General features: G+C 30.0%; 1 protein-coding gene across 1 annotated transcript in view; it reads left to right on the plus strand.

Moving 5' to 3' along the window:
• Positions 1-17,603, plus strand: part of LOC128997372 (thrombospondin type-1 domain-containing protein 4-like) — a 368,834-nt gene extending 351,231 nt beyond the window's left edge. The window contains exons 5-6 of the mRNA XM_054423009.1: positions 12,687-12,786; positions 17,431-17,603. Coding sequence (XP_054278984.1) covers positions 12,687-12,786; positions 17,431-17,603 — 273 coding nt within the window. The remainder of the gene's footprint in view (positions 1-12,686; positions 12,787-17,430) is intronic.
• Positions 17,604-17,953: the final 350 nt, after the last annotated feature.

Genomic DNA, 17,953 nt, shown 5'->3' on the forward strand with positions numbered 1-17,953 from the left:
AATATGCAGGGTGGCCCAAATAAAGGGTACTCATCTAAACTGCTGTTTTAACTTAACTTATGTTTTAATGGACATCACTCAACAACAATGTTCAGGAATGGTTAAACAATGGTGGAAACATGTGGAGCATTTAGTTTTAAGTTAGTTTTTAGTTTTATTTTAGTTGTTGTTCTTGTTGTCAAGTTCTCTCATTAATTAGATTCTTAAGCCCCTTTTCATGTTTGGCTTGACCCTTAGTTATAGGAACATTGAGTAAGCATTATATAAAAAAAATAATTGTAAATTGGTTTGTTTGAATCGTTGGAAGCTAAAATAAATAAATAAATAAATAAGATAGAGTAAGTTTGTACAGCGAATAAATAATAATTAATTGCCGAGAAAAGATGATCGCCTTTTTTCAGGACACCCAGTATAAATATAACGAAAAGTACTTTAAATGGATGTTTGCAGTTTAAGTATTGCTTGTTTTTACGGTTGACAAAAACCTGTAATATCAGTGTTATTCTTTTTTATAGCTACGTCTATTTCGTCTTGATCGTTGTGTCTTCATTAGTTTGGATTTGGTAATTACTGTACTTTTAGTTATAAAACAACGGGAAAAGCACTTTTTATAAGTTTATTTGAATAGAATAGTTTTGCATTTCTTTCAATGACTAGTGACAATAAGTAAACAACACAATACACTGAGGAAAAATTACATGCATTTGTCGTCGGGGACAAGCATCTTTTTTCATGTAGATCGTATATTTTATTTCAAACTAGCTGGCCCGACAGACGTCGTCCTGTCCTAATGTGGTTTTATGTCAATGCTCGATCATTTTCAAGATGAGCTCGTTCGCATGGCTCAATCACATCCTGGTTGAAGTTCATTTGCTATGCTTACTCACCTTCAGGTTGGAGCTCGTTCGCTGCGCTCACTTGCCTTCAGCTGCACCAAACTTCACACAAACCATCCTTGAATAATCCTTAATAATGCCTGAAAGTTTCATTACAATCTGTCGAGCGGTTTCGGAGTCCATAAAGGACAAACAAACAAACAAACATACATTGGATTTTATATATATAGATTAATTCACGAACTAGAAAAGATTTTTTTTTTTACAATGAAACTTGCTATAAATTAACCAGGGAAAACTGAACCTTACAATTTCCATCAACCTAGTCGAAGAGTGATCATTTGAACAATGGAATATGTAACCCGTAGTAGAGATAACTTGTAGTACTTCAGCTTAAACCTCAAATGTACATAAATGTGCCTGAACTTCTAACAAAGTAGTATAAATGTAGCAACTGCGGTGTTTAGGGTTTTGTGGTTTATCTGATTAGGCCGAGACGTAAAACAAACTAACCTGGACACAGTTCTAACTTGTAACACAACTAGAGGCACATGCTGTTCATTATACAACGGTTTGAGAATAAACCTTTCTTTTCTATAGAGAATAGAACGTCGTACGAATAATCGTATGCTATTTTTTGTTTGTTTACTATTCTATGCCCTCTTAATTTATACATGAGGAATTATCTTTGTAGGCTATGCTAATACAATGTTTTAATTCTGATCAAGTGCCTATAACATCTCAGGGGCGAGTATTTATGCAGACCGCAAATCAAAGGATTTTATGTATACGCATGAAATATTCTATAATTTAAAGGTTGATTAATAATTTTGATACAATTATTAGAATTTATGATGAATGTGAATTTTATTTTGATCTTTGTTTGATATAGTTCAAAACGAATACTGAAAAAATCTAGACCTTTTAAAATTTGCTGTATTATTTTGGTTATCTTGTACATTTTCTGTCGTAATTAATTATTACAAATTTTACTGGAAAACAAGGAGTAAGAAATATCTTTATAGCGTAGTATAGCTCGACACAGTTATTGGCTTACTAGCTGTTGTACCCGTGCTTTGCAACGGGAGGAGAACACGGAAATGAAACATTTTGATCTTTACATCTGTTGATGAAATAGATACACATAAGCCTTTTAAAAACAAAATTTAACCTTTATGGTCTATAGGATAGATGTTGTCATAAATGTAAAAGAATAATATTACTGCACACTGTTGGTAAGCCTTGTAACCTTTTTAATGCTATTCAATATCATAGAACTAACTTGTGTAGTTGAAACAGCTGACAAAACTCTTTTATTCCTTTTAAATATGATTACACATAAGGTTAACATTGGAAACTTCAGAGCCACTGGGGCGGAGCCCGACAGGACTTTTGAGATAAGAATGCGTCTATATGTTAATTGGGAATGTGAGCTATCATCATACCAAATTTCACCCCAATCCGACCAGTAATTTTTGCGTTTACTTGTCACAAACATACACCTATACATCCATACATCCAAACTTTCTCATTTATAATATTAGTAGGATATATTTTTAAATTTGTATAATGTACATGATAATTTGTTTAATTCTTCTGACTAAAATTTAACATACAAATCTATTAAAATTACCAAAGTTATTCCGTGTAATAACTGAGAAATCTGTTAACTTTTATAACTGGTTAGGAGGAACCTGTCTCGCGCGTCAAAACTGATGCCAAGAAAATTGCAATGAATCATGAAAACGAATGGTGTACAAAAAAAACATTTATCAAAGTGGGTTTGGTGTGTTATTGAAGTTAGTTATATTTACATTCAAATATATTAAGTCTGTTTATTTAGTTGTATTTAATTATGACAACGGATCACTGTTGTCAATATTATAGGTGATTAAGTGATTGAACTGTATAATTTGCCACCAAAGTATAATGCAGGCATTACATAGTATGACTAGGCATAACTGTCGGAGGTGGCAAAGTATAAAATGGAATAATCGCAATAGGATTTTATACACTTTTACTAGGCATTTATTTATTTATTCATACTGTAAACACCATTTTTACAATCGATAAATACATGAGTGGCAAGTTACAAGATAAATATTTGTATCGAACAAACCAACAAAAATCATTGTTTCAAATCCATATGCATTGTATAGAATTGCCACATGTGTAGCAGTAAAAGTATACAATAAAAATATTTTATCAAATAAACTAATTTCTTTACAATATTGATATAGATTTTATTTGGTTAGGTTAGGTTATTTTAGACTAGTTTGTTAATGACAAACAAATGTCTAAATAAGTCCAACAGCACATTTTATAATTTACCTGTAGTACCAAAATGCATTCTATAGAATGACTAGGCAAAGTATACGGTGAGCTTTATTTGATAAATCGCTTGGTCTATTTTATGCTACGCATGAGTAATTTTTATTAATTTATTGATGTAAATGTATTTATGTGTATTGATGTAATTTTATTGATTTATATTTTGGATTATAAATTTTAAAGTCTGATTTATATTTACAGGAAACGTAATAACTGCAATTACATATTACTTGACTTCCATTTTTAAACTTTCCAATTAAAGGGGCTTTTGTTATGGAATTGGAAATAAAAGTAAACAAATCATTTTCTTCAGTTATCAAAAGCACCTATTAAAACTGGAGAGTAACATAAATATTTAAGTAAGATATTCAGTGAATTTATGAATTATTCCCTTTGACCTCATCACCATTTGCAGTAGATTTAAATGTCTTGAATGGAATATTTTTGAACTAATATGAATAAAATATTAACAACATTATTCATTGTCTCATTCTTTAAATCTAGGTTTGAAACAGTTATAATATAATATTTAAATAATGATTACTTCTTAATATCCAAATTATATATATAAACGTAATTGCATAGCATTTTTTTTAAAGAAAGAGTGTCTTTATACTTTATTCAGAACATGTTCAATAATGGTGATTAAGTAGTAAGATTTAATATTGTGAATAGTGGTACTGGTAAAAGTAACATTGATTGACTATTGTTAATCATAACAAAATATTTAAAATGCATTTAATTTATGTTTTCCATTTATTTAATTATTCCTTAAAAGTATATGTGCATCATATTTTGACTATTTAATGTGTTTATAATTAGCTAACAATAACTTTAACTGATATCCACTATGCTACTAAATAGATAAATATTTAAGTAGTTGTTGACCAATTTTTTTAGTGGTCAGATTGATATAACTCTTAGTTATCATTAGCAAATGAATACGTTTATTTTTATCACAAGATTTTATACGACATTATTAACTTTTTCAAGTGAACTTTTTTGTGTGGCAGTTTTCCAGGGAACCCGAAAATGGGAATTTTGGGGCTGCTTATAATTTTCAAACGTAAAGACCCATCGCGTGACTTCTAAGTTTAGAGACCTTTTTTTTAAGAATGATATCAGCGAAAATAATTTGGTGACTATCTTAACTCCATAATGGCTTTCATTTCAAAATGCATCGACAGTATAATATTACATGAATTTTCTTAGGCTAAGTTGTAAATGTGTTACCTTCTTTTGGTTTTCAATGGTTGGTTCACGTACTTATTATACCATTGCATATTATTCAAGTTATTCAAGAAATCAAGTGGTGATCGATTTCGATTGGACACTCCAATCGAAACCGATCAACACTTAACACCTTTTATATTATTTACCGTCTTGAGAGTAAACAGTATAAGTTTAAAATACATTATCACAAGTGTTATTCGACGTATTTTTGTGCTTTAAGGTAATTTAATAACACGTACGATGCTTATCAAGAAGTTATGCATTTGCCTAACGCTGTTTAATAGTTCAATAGTGAATACCTTACAATCATCATAACATTGATGGTTAAATCAATGTTAACATCGAGTAAAATTAAATATTATAATATTATTTTCTACCAAGTAACGTATAAAAAAGAAAGGTCTCACGGATGGATCAAGGATTTTGCAACAAAACACGTTCCAACAAGTTTGACCGGTGAAAACCACAATTCAGCAAAGTTGGCTTAACTGTCCGCATCAGTTTATCTATTGTTATTTTGTAGCGGAAACTTAAATTTATAATTTTTAGAAAAATGAAATAACTGGAAACAAAAAAATACTACAAGAAATAAATCTCCACAATAGTTGCTTTCATGTGTATTTAATTAATGTTAGTATTATTAGTATATATTTCAGTCGTGATAAGAATTATTTTAATAAGACAAATTTACATGATGATTATTTATGAGGGAGTTAAACGTGTATAATTTATACCGGGTGTCCTATAATACTCCACCCCTGGTTAGTTTTTTAACGGCTGTATATATTCAAACGAACCTCGTTGCACGTTACAAGGGTATTGTAAAGTACCTTTTGGGGTATTTTAGAATTCACCCCCCACCAACAAATAAGGGTCGCTAGGGGTAATGTAAAACCTATCAATAGCAACCCCTATCAAGTAGCACATCTTTTTAAAGGCCACACAACAATATTCTATCGTATTTTTTTAAATAATATTTCAACTTTAATAACTATTTACAATCAATTATCATAAACAAAACGTCTAGCTTCACCTGTTGTTGCAAAAACTAATTTTAAAGAAAAATATATTTGTTTACTTCAAACAAGTAAAATGTAAAATCTAAGTACATCAATCTGCATAAAACCACTTACAACTAAATGACCTATGCATATTATACATTGTACGTCTGGAAGTGACTGGAACTGTGAATTATTTGTCTAATAATTACAGTTTTCGGTAGTTCACTTATAAAAATTGAACATGGCTGGCTCATCAACGTGTACTAAAGCCTTTTGTTTAAGATCTCAGTACCGTATTTAAATTCCATGAAGAATTTTAAGCCACGACAAAGGAAGATGTGTCAGGTTTTAATTGGTCTTCTGTATTCATGACCAGGGAAATCCACGTTAAAGTCGTGATTCCATGTAATGTTGGGTCTGTAACAATGTCTTTCCTCATATTGTAACTTTGTTACTTATTCCATTACGTACAAACGTGTTTTTAACATTTGTAATCAAAAAATACAATTTTATCTTCATCCCATTACAGGCTTTATCTGGGTAACTATTGTCCCAAAGGAAGTGGCTTATTAGGAAGTGTTCTTCAATTGTGACGGAAACTATTCAACAATTTTCTACATTTCATGAAAATTGATTTGTTTTACAAAGCAACTACTACGAACTACTTTTATTTGTTAAATCTCACAAAACAGTGTTTTTATACAGTTTGTTATATAAAGCAAAAGCGAAATTTTATATTCATAATAGGAGAAAAAATAAAATTCAGTTACATGTTATTTCATTTTATTTAAAGTATTTTGAGGTGCATTTAGTGAAACTTCTCTCTGCTACACAAACATAACAGCTATCATACAATCGTTATAGTAAACAAATATTTGCTATTTTTTTTGCACTTAATACACATATCTAAGATTATAGTCAGCTAGTAAGCTCAGTTCATAAAGAGTTAATTGTTTCATAATAACTTTCGAACACAGTTAAACTGTTAGTCTACTGAAGAACCTCTCAAAAATGTAAATTTAAAAACTGTTCGTTTGTTAAAGTAAGACAAGCTTGCCTTATAAAAACGTGGGAAAGATGCTTTTGATGTCTTTTGAATAAAAGAAACGCAGCTCACTACCTCAGGTCTGTAACAGTCTGGGCTCAAGAGTATAAAATATTCCAAACATTTTTCACTGCTAAATTCCCATGTTGATTATGCACGTTTCTCTTATGACAAAAAAAGGCAAAGGCCTTTCAACAAATTTAAAAAAGTCCAAGATACATTAGAAAATTTCAATGGTCTCAAAATAAAAAAATTAAAATGATTTTACAAGACTTATTAGTATTTTTTTTTACAACCGCAACTTAAATTTAATACGTTATTACCGTTTTTTCTTGCTGCTGCAAAAGAAATTTGGAGGCATCCAACCAAAATTGTACTTTCTCGATTGAATTGAAAAAGTATAATATAATTAAAATATAAACATTATTATTTCCATTCCAACGGCCAAGACCGATACATAATTTATAAGCAATTATAATTATATATGTACTCATATAAATACGTGGGCAGCTGTACAATAAAATAAATAATAAATGTTTACAGGAATCAAACAAGTAACAGATTTCTTTTACCGCTATGCATTTTATTTTTATTTTGTTTATACAACCAAATGATTTCGAGAAAGTAATGATATAAAATAAACATGAATAGAATTTCATTCATAGTCGATTACAAAAGAAAATCCTATCAAATCAATTCAAATCCATTGCTAAGAGTGATGAGGTACTCAAAGCAAATAATTCATAACCTTTTGAATAGCAATCTGATATATTTATGTGGTACTTCAGTTTTAATAATCTTTTGGATAGCGAAACCAAATTTTAATTTTACTTTACAATTTTAATCACACTTCCAAAGAGGCATACAAATATAAATATCCAACGAATTTCAATATAATAGATTTTTTCTTGAATAAGTTTGTTATTATTTGTTGTCTTAAGTAATCTGGTTTGAGTAAGTATTTCGCAATGTAATCACCCTACTACTAAAAAGAATACAATACGTAGGCCTGCTATTATTAGTTTTAAATTCAAATCCCACAAAATCACATGTCAACGTTTTGTACAATTTTTACATTTATAAAATCAAAACTAATAGAATGTTGTGGTGATTACGTCTAGAATTTGATTATGGTTTAAAACAGTGATGTGTTGATAAAACGTTTAATAAAAATAAGCTAGTCATATCGCCGGTCAAATAGATTCTTTTTTGTATCAATTTACCAAGCCAAATTTATTATTTTATCGCTTAACCGTAATTTATACATTTTTGTATACATTCCTTCCTAGTAAATGAAATGCGCAATGTAATCTGGTTTAATAAACCACAAATAGTAAGAAACGACATTATAAAAAAATATAAATTTACAATAAAGCAACCTGTAATATAAAAATATGAATTGCATAAGTGGAGGTTGTTAATGGTACTGATGTATTTGTTATTCATTCAATGGAGTTCAATTAACAATATCATGACCATCAACTAATTTACTCGGTATTTTATTTTCTTAGCTTTCAGTACCTTTTTAAACTACTTTATTAATGGGTTTACTTAAAAAAGCCTCTGCATTGAAATTTAATGAAGATATTAAGATAAAACAAAGAGGAGAGGTGTCAGGTTTTAATTGGTCTTCTGTATTCATAGCCAGGGAAATACACTGTAAAGCCGTGATTCCACGTTATGTTGGGTCTGTAACAGTTGTAATTCGTCATATTGCAATATTATTCTTTATTCCATTACTCACAGTAGTATTAGTATTTGCAGAAATATACAATTAAGGAAATAAGTCGTAAATGTCTAAGTGGTCGCAAAATGCAAGTGTTAGCTAATAGCGAGCATATTTAGTTTTTACGGTTCTATTTTCAGTTGGTTTGGTAGTAAGGGACATTTTATCCCACAAGATTTTTGTTAAACATTTGTTCATACAGGTAAAAGTAATTAAGTAATACCATTATAGATTTTTGAACCTCATTATTATTATTATTTTTATGATCATTAATTTAAAAAAAAATATTGTATTTTTTTATATATTGAAAATAATGCTATATTTTGCCCTTTTGACAACTTTTAGTGTATATTGTAATCCCATCTTCATGTAAAGGTTTCCTCCATTATATTATTGTATAAAAAATTAATGGAACTGACATAGTTTAATGTAATACATTATTTTTTTATCCAAGTTATACCAATTGGAAGACTTATTTTAGGCAATTTTTTTTCTTTATGTCACAACTGTCTCAGTAACAAAAACGTAATTATGAAATCCATTTTAGACCAGACCACTCTATTGGTTGACCATTTAACTTTTTCTTCGTGGATGAAAAACAGGATACAACTCGACATTTTAATTGGAATGTCTACTTCATCATCTTAAATTCAGCGGTACATTTCTAAAGTCCTCCCATTATATTTTATCTTATTAATTTATAGCATATGTAGCCAACTTAGGTAAATACAAAAAGTTGGTTTTGAAGCTTGAAAATGTCTTTGTCTGATCCTATCGTAAAAAGAAGCGAAGACGCTTAAGGTTGCACTTTTGAATAAAACAACACCTTTTACCGCTTCCTCAATTTAGTTTCATCTAATACATTTTGTACTTATAGAGGAGTAAAAGAACATTTAATTTTTTTAACATATATTCCCTTACAGCATGTACAATTCTATTATAATATAGTACATTATAGTATACAATTCTTGTATGATCAATTTGATTAAGTATAAAAGGACAATATTTCTCGCAAATAGGTTTATATCTGTAGGTACGCATTTTTTATATTTAAACACGCCACATTACTATAGTATATCTCATTAAAAAAGTAGAATGTGAGTCATTAAATATTTGAGACCAAGTTTGAAGTAGTCAAGAATATGTATGGACCCATTTTAACTCGTGTTTTAAACTTTACTTTTCGCTACTCTACAAAGAATAGTTATTTTCTTCATTACAAAACTCATAGAATATTTTAGGTTATGAATTTTATTTTAACTTGATGTTTAGTTTACTTGTTGCAAATTGAAACAGTTGATAAAACAATAGCAAATATTTGTTTGTTTACGTCGGTAAAATTTAAAAAAGATAGTAAACATTTCTTTCGCAAAGTAAACATTATTTTGCCGTAATAAACAATGTAATGATACATTTTAATCGGTGATAAATTGCAAATTGCAAAAAAAACATGTCGTTTTACAGTAGTGTAACGAAAATCTTTTACCATTCTATAATCATGTAGTGCACCATTAAATTTGACTAAAAATATATTAGTGATGTTTTTAAGTAATAGTCAAACACATAGATTTTACATGTTATACAACATTTTAAACATAAGTTAAATTTACAAATAACAAGTGAGTATGATCATCAAAATAATATATTTAGATGATTTATCAAATTTCAATTTGATTAAATTGCAACTGTACTGTTACGAAAAGGACGATGGTTACTAAGGTTTTACATAGTATATCATAGCAATGTATCTTAGGATCACTAGAACAAGTATAATCATATTTTAATACCTAAAAATATTAGTAAAATGTACCAGTTAAAGTTTAGGAGAATAATACACTTCGGTTCGTAGTAAATAAATACAAAGTACCTAATTATACAATGTTATAGTTGACAGTTCCCGATAAACTTATAACCAAACGTTCACAAGTATTTTTCCTACTATTATTATTATTGTCATTGGTAAAGCCAACAAGAATTCAACATTAAATATTTGACAAGTAAAATATGACTTGAAATTTAAGTTATCACCACATAAAATATTAGGCATTTAAAGTAATTTAAATAATTTCATTACGTGAATTTCAAAAGTCAGAAAGGCTTGCCTTATAAAAACGTGTGAAAGATGGTTCTGATGCCTTTTGAATAAAAGAAACGCAGCTCACTACCTCAACCGGGTAACAGTCTGAAGTGTATCATATTTCAAACCTTTTCACTGCTAAATCCTCATGTTTACTAACCAAGCTTCTTTTACCAAAGCTTAAGTTAATGACTATACAAACTTTTAATATACGAATTGTTCACATTATCAATTATTTGTCAATGTTATTATACACATAACATTAACACATATATTATTAACATTGATTAATAGTAGGCCTATGTATAATTTTAATAGTTGAAAAAAATATGAAGTAGGCTCATATTAATGAAGATAAATATGTTTAAAAACTATTGCGTTTGTTTTGTGGTTGTATTAATTATTTTTTTTTACAACCGTTTTTATACATTCGTCGTGGGTCTAAAATATACTTTTTTCTCCTAATGGAGTAAAACAACCTTTTATTATTATAGGGAGTAAAAACAATCTGGCATAAACTGTTATACAGTTTGATTGTACCAATCGCATAGATCCAAATTATAATCGAATGATTTATTAGTAAACGTTTTTGCTTATTGTTGCGTTCTTGTAAATTTTTTTACATATCGATGGTACAATGTACAGTAGGCCAAACACAATCGTAATAGGCGAAAGACGAAATAATTGAATCATTTTTTTTACAGGTGGTTATTTACATTACCAGAATTAGACACAAGCTGGAAGTCGTTTTCAGAGGTTATCTTAACAAGAGAAGTATTTTCGGTTTCTAGTTTAGTTTGGTAATTATTGGTGCAATATTATCATTATGTTACAATATGGCAAAACTTATGCTTGGGTCAAAAAGAGTCACTTTACGCTCTAGTGATGCAATATACTATCTCAGCATTTTTAAATAGCTTCACTTGCTCCTTATTACTACTGTAACCAAACATTTTAGGATTGTATCAGTCAAAATCAGCTAGATATCATAAAAATTTCAAACCTTTAAAACGTATTGAAATCTAACCAAATAGTGCCATAAAACAGTAGATTTTTTTAAAGCATACCTTTTAAGCCATGCGAACTTATGAAATTATTGTGTTTTGAAACTGCATACATTATTAGTTTATTTAATTTTGCCAAATTTTATCTGTTAGTTTTAATACCATTGATAGGGATATAACATACATTAAAAAACCTTTACCTCTGCTATGTCATCATTGCCAACCGTCGCTCCATTGGAAGAGCTATCAAAGATAAATAGTATCTCCAAACTGAAGACGGGTAACAAGGGAGGTCTGTTAATTTTAACTAAACAATTAACGCTGCTGCCTTTCTAAAGAAATGTCTCGTTATTTTAAAGGAAATAAATGTTTTTACGAGCAGCAAGAGTTCCGTTTAGTAAATTGAGTTACTAGAATCGTCCTAAAAATTATAACGAATTTTATTTTGATTTAAAACCTACGTCAAACATTTTCCAATTAACCAATTTAATTGTTGATCCGACTTGTTCATGTTGATACTCGCGTATTCTTAATTAAGTTGGTGGAAATCCAAAAATAAATGAAATATTTGCCGAATTGTACCTGATACAATATTATTTATGGTAAGAATGCTGCTAGCAATGTAATATTTGACGAAGTTTAACAAACACGTAATTACAGGAAATCAGCTGATTATACAACAAGTCGTTGCATCACTTTCAGTGGCAATGACAATACACGAAAACATAACCTCTCTAAAAAGTTATCATTAGTGATTGTTAGTAATTAAATCCAGATTGATAGTAATTAAAAAACGGTCGTAGGTAAAGTAGTGTACGCAACTCGCGTTAATAGTCTTTACGACACTCGTAGAAGTGTTTAAGGCACGAGCCTTCGTGTCGTAAAGACTCACTTAACGCAATCGTTGCGTAAACTACTATTTTCCCATTTTTGACCCAAAAAACACAAAATTTTTCAATTTCTTTCTAAACAATTTTGTAGAGCCTAAAAAAATTTAGAATATAGAAGCTCTGTTGTATGCCTAAAGGTTACAGAGAAAAAAAGTGTAAGTTTAAAATTTCATTGTTATTCTTATGGAAAAAATTAAAATTGTTGTAGTTTACTTGTTTATGAATATATATGTTGATAACATGTAAGACATTTATTTATTTCATCCTATGCTATTACAGTTTGGTCAAAAACACTCTTTACCTTCCCCATAGCAGCAAACCTAAGAACTCGTTAAATCAATTTTTTTTTATTTTGAATAAATATGCCTTATTTATGGAATGTTTTAATAAAAATGTAATCAGACTAGATCTTAGTCTGCAGGTTTGCTGAGACGGGGGTATTTTAAACTACTTGTCATAAAAGATGAAGTAAGACTTATGACCAGACTTATGGTTTTAAATATTCAGATGTGTTCTCTATATTACAATAATATTATTTTCCAGGAATGCCCGGGCACGACGGACTTCAGACAAGAACAATGTTCGCGCTACGACGGTCAGGAGTTCTTAGGAAGAGCTTACACTTGGGAGCCGTTCATGGAAGGTAAGAACATTTGCAAAGAAATTCTATGTCCAATATCACCTAGACTCAATCATGCAATGCTTTGGTTAATTTTTAACAAATCTATAATCTTTTGTAAATTTATTGTTTTAAGAACGATGGAAAAAGGTTATGACGTGTTAGCAAAACTGAGCGTATTTAAAAAGTAAAACTTGTATGTTTTAATTCACCACTGTATGCATTACAGATACTGTTACAAATAAACTGAGAAAAAGATTAGTACTCCGTGAAAGTTAGTAATAACAATATTTTATTTTAACCATTTTAACATCTTTGGTCAAAAGACAACAAATCTACTAACTTTTGTTTACATTCTCTCATTAAAATTAATAAACATTTATTTGTTCTAATTATTAGTAAGCAATCTAATACAAATATTAACATTTGGTAACAGCTGGCAATTTAAAACCAGTAAGTTTAACCAACTGAGCATAGATACAGAGTATTTCTATTTCATAGGTCGATATTGATGGCAAACATTATTTATTTTCGTTTGTTGTTTTCGTTAAAATAAACTGTTTTCTTCCTCATATAGCTATTCAAACACAATAAAAAAATATAATATAACATAAAAACCTTCTCCTAGTATACTAATTGTATTGGCAATATGAGGACATTAGGAATATTTGTAGGACATAAGTCTTTCTTACTACTACACACTAATATGCTACTGTTAGGATAAGTAGACTATTGTTTACATCGAAGTATTTCGACGTATTTCGAACAACAGTTAGACTGTTGTTTTCTTTCGGCGACGGACTGATTTCCCAGATGTCCTGTACTGGATTCTACTCTACACTATAGTTAAAACCTTCTTTCAAATCGGTGTACTTTATTGAATACAACGGTATTTGAATTGATTAGGTACATTTTGTAAAATAGTGTTTTTTTCTAAAGGTTAGTGAAAGTTAAATTTCGCAAAACACAGAAGTCTTTTATCTATGCAATCGTGAGGTATATGTTTACTGTTCATCTATCCAGTAATGTAAAGTAGAAAATTAAATGAGATAAGGATAAATATATCCATATTAAAGGGCTTTATCTGCAAAAATCAATGAGATATTTTATTTTACACCATAGAAAAATTTATTAAAAACTCAATATGGAAAAGTCACCTTCATTTTGTTCCACATGATTCACATGATGAGTTTTCCACGTAACCCTCTTTCTTTTAGATGTATTCTAGGTATTTTGTCATCCATCTTCAGTACTACTAATAAGTAAATCATCGTGAACAACACCAGTTTGTAAATGGAGAAAACTCGGAGTCACATAAAATTTATCTATACAAAATTTCCAAGAATGTTTTTGTATTCAGAATTACTTCTGTGAACTCGTATAAACAATATTAAATCTGTTTTAGTTTTCAAGATTTATTTTTGTATTTAAAATTGGTTATGAAATACCTGGAACCTATGGGCTTAGTGATTGCGCAGTATACAAAGTTATTGAGTATCAACTTACATTATACGTTAAATAAAATAAAAATTTCTTAATAAATACCTATTCAATACTATTTTTAGTGTTCAATCTTCTGGAAAGTTTATTCAACATCCGTTGTGCAAGCCTGATCAAATTTAACCTTTTAAAGGTAATTTTTTCGATGATAAGATAAGATAAATATTTTTCTTTTGGTGATAAGATTATAGTTTCAGATTATTAAAATCTAAGAAAATCTCGTTTTCACGATTTTTAGGATCTGGGACTTAGTATGTTAGAGATTAATTCTCAAGTCAGGATCATATCACGAAACGTCTGAAGAACTCATATTTTACTAATTATAATAATACATTCCAGCATTACTTCTCAAATAACAATCAGAAAGAAGTTATTATTATGACTTACTAATAGCAGAAACACTCTAAACATTACTTATGGAAAACCCAAAAACGAAACTATTACTAATAAAATTAAAGTATTGAATGATTTTATTATTTGCTCAAAAACAAAAAAAAAATATTTTAACGCCCGATAAAACAGAATTACCACGAGTGAATTTCAAATGCCATAATTTGGGGATCAAAACAAGATCAGACACCATACTGAAGCTAAATTTATTTTCTTTGGCATATTCAATTATCTAATACAATTGAACTGTAATAATGCGGGAATGAAATGCAATTTCAACGGAGCTGTTTTTAATTACGTAGCGCGCCCTGTTCCGCAATATGGCACAAACAAGAGCATAACTGAACACTCAGTTATTATTTACATAGTCGTGCTGTTCGCTTTAGCATGGTTATTAGTTTGAACCAAGCTTGATTGTGGTATGAAATGTGGTGCTTTGAACCAATATAGTGTTTTGTATTAACACATGGTTCTTATTTCATTGTGTGCAAAACGTATCGTAATTTGAAACTTAAGTTTATATGTTCAATATTAAGGAATTATTTAGCCTCAATCAGGAATGTGTTAATTAATATGTTTACCTTGTAAAATAATAGTTTGGGGTACTAATTTAATTAGAATGAAATCCTAGTAATACGTTAGAATTTTCAACAAACGTTATTTTATTTCAAATTTAAACTGTTTAGACTTTTCTACATCGATGAGTTTTCATTCGAAATACATGAATTTTATGGATTTACAAATAAATAGTTAAATTAAACAAATTAAATTAATTTACAATTTTTTATTTTAAGAATACCATTTATTTGCGTTATAGAGGAATATATTTTTCCTCTGTTGTATCCATGTTGCAAATTTTAATACAAACGCTAAAAACATTTTACACAATTGTTTTTATATTTTTCTTCGTTAGACTTTGAATGAATGAGACTGAACAGTTAACTCCACATAATTTTTGACTATTTCCATGGTTGGAAATTTCATCTGCACGCTAAACGTGTACGAATGCCAAACATACAAAGTCTAAGGATTGCGGTTATCTAATGAAAACGGGGGATTCCGTCTTAAAAGTTCCGAGTTCAAATCACGCCATTCACCAATCTTCTGTAGCTATAGGATGATTCCGCGAGGATATCCCTTGTCTGACCTAGTAGTGTGTAAAACTGTCCCGGCCTAGAGACTATTTTCCTATATTGTGAGAATAGGTCAAATACATACCTATTTTGGTATAGTCATGTTTTACTTAGAGATTCCCTACAATCTGCCTTCGTAGAGTTTAATCAGAAGATAGACGTCCTCGAAAGCAAAATAAAGTAAAAACATAAAACGTTTATTCCTAGACATTTTCTACTTTAACTCACTAATTAACAACGTTTTCAAGAGACTAGCTCTTCCCATCTCCAGGTTACAGGCTTAATGAAGTAAGCAGCTTGCAGGGCGTTAGCGCGGTAAGCGTCTTGCAAGCATTTGTTTGGTATGCAGAGACTTGTGGTCGTGTATGAGTACTTTGGCTCTCACATAAGTATGAATTATTATACCTATTTAACCTAACAGAAATGTTTGAGTAAAATGTAAATTTTGTCAAATAGCAAGATATAATTGTGTTGTCAATTTCTAAACTGATTAGGAATGTATAAGAATTATTTTCGTTAAGTTTTGAACGTCTACTAAAGAAAATTGCGAACTATGTTTATATTTTTTATTTATTCGGTTATGCTAATTATCTAGAGTAGGAGATGATTTTTGTTAACTATAATGGTTGATATTGCTTAAAATATCTGGATGCAGTCATTACGTCAGTCATTCAAGTTAGCCAATGAGTAGTTATTTCAGTGGGTATCGATTAATCATAGTAAGTTAGCTAGGTGATGTAAATTCATGATTTCTGTCGGTGGTTTAGTTCAACTACATTCTTTTTTTTTAATTAGCTACATCTTGAACATAGAAATAGTAGTATTGCTTTTGTTTACGAGGGATGAACTGGTGTAGTAATGTGGGACTTCTGTCATAGTGCTGTAAGGTTCAAACCCCACCAATCATTAATAAAATAAGCTGTGTGATCATTCCACTCCTCTAGGCCTAATCTGGAATAATTCTTAAGAGTACTTTGAGCCTAGACGTTCTAACTTATAAAACAATTATAAAACTTCAAAGAAAACTAACTACCCAATCCCACAGTGCCCTAGCTATTTGTATTACAATCACTTAGATATTTGAAAAACTATTTTGAGATAGTAAATAATTCTTAAGTGGCTGTTTAAATTAATATTGATCTTTTGGTGGAGAAACCCAAGATAGCCTCCAAGGACTCCCTTTGAAGACAATTACAAAACAACAAAGATAATTCCTGATCTCACAGTTCCTCATATTCACTATTTTATAACAATCACTTCGGTACAAAAAAAATTATTTTGGTATAGTAAATAGCTTTTTAACAGCTGCTTGAAATTAATCCAAGATAACCGCTAGCCTACGAGTACTCTTTTTCGTCCTAGGACGCTAGGCACGAGCCTGGGATTGATTTTCACATTACTTCCGGCTAGACCTAGGGGTTGCACCATTATCACTTAGATAAAATCCATTGGTGACTTGGCAGGGGTTGAACCCGGGACCACAGGGACTGAAGTCCCGTGCTCTAACCACTACGCCAGCTCGCTCCCCCTACGAGTACTCTTAAGACAGACTACAGTTCTGGAATATAGGCTAAAGGTGAAACATAAATAGTTTTGGAATTAAAAATTATTTAATTTATTTATAAATTTTATTTAATTGTTTCAGCTCCCAACCAGTGTGCTCTCAACTGTCGGGCGAAGGGGTTCCGATTCTACGCCACCCTGAACGCGTCAGTAGAGGATGGTACTCCTTGCCGAGGATACATCATCGGCCACGACACCGACCGCTGGGTCTGCATAGCTGGACAGTGCAAGGTAGGAGCATATTTTATAATTTAAATATATTCCCCAACTAATACTAAAAGTTGATTATTAAATTATTGTTTGTGATACTTAGCTTTGCAGAAGGCATTCAATGATTTTTCACAGTGGAAATAAGTACATAATGTCTCCATGTTTCTATGCCATCAACTGTGTGGATTAGATTACCAAGTGTGTAACTTGATAGTTTTAAAATATATAATTAACAAAACTCAACTTCTATCACATCCACAATGTTTATTTATATGAAGTTTGAGTCATTTTGTACTAGCCATGTCAAGAGTATATCGTTTTAGATTGTTTAAATGAGCTTGCAATCAAAATATGTTAAACGTGTTTTGCGTTGGTGACAAAAATACTCGAAATTC

The sequence above is a fragment of the Macrosteles quadrilineatus genome, unplaced genomic scaffold (genome assembly GCF_028750875.1).
Source record: "Macrosteles quadrilineatus isolate MER2022 unplaced genomic scaffold, UCM_ALF_1.0 Scaffold_6__1_contigs__length_79288215, whole genome shotgun sequence".
Lineage (NCBI taxonomy): Eukaryota > Metazoa > Arthropoda > Insecta > Hemiptera > Cicadellidae > Macrosteles > Macrosteles quadrilineatus.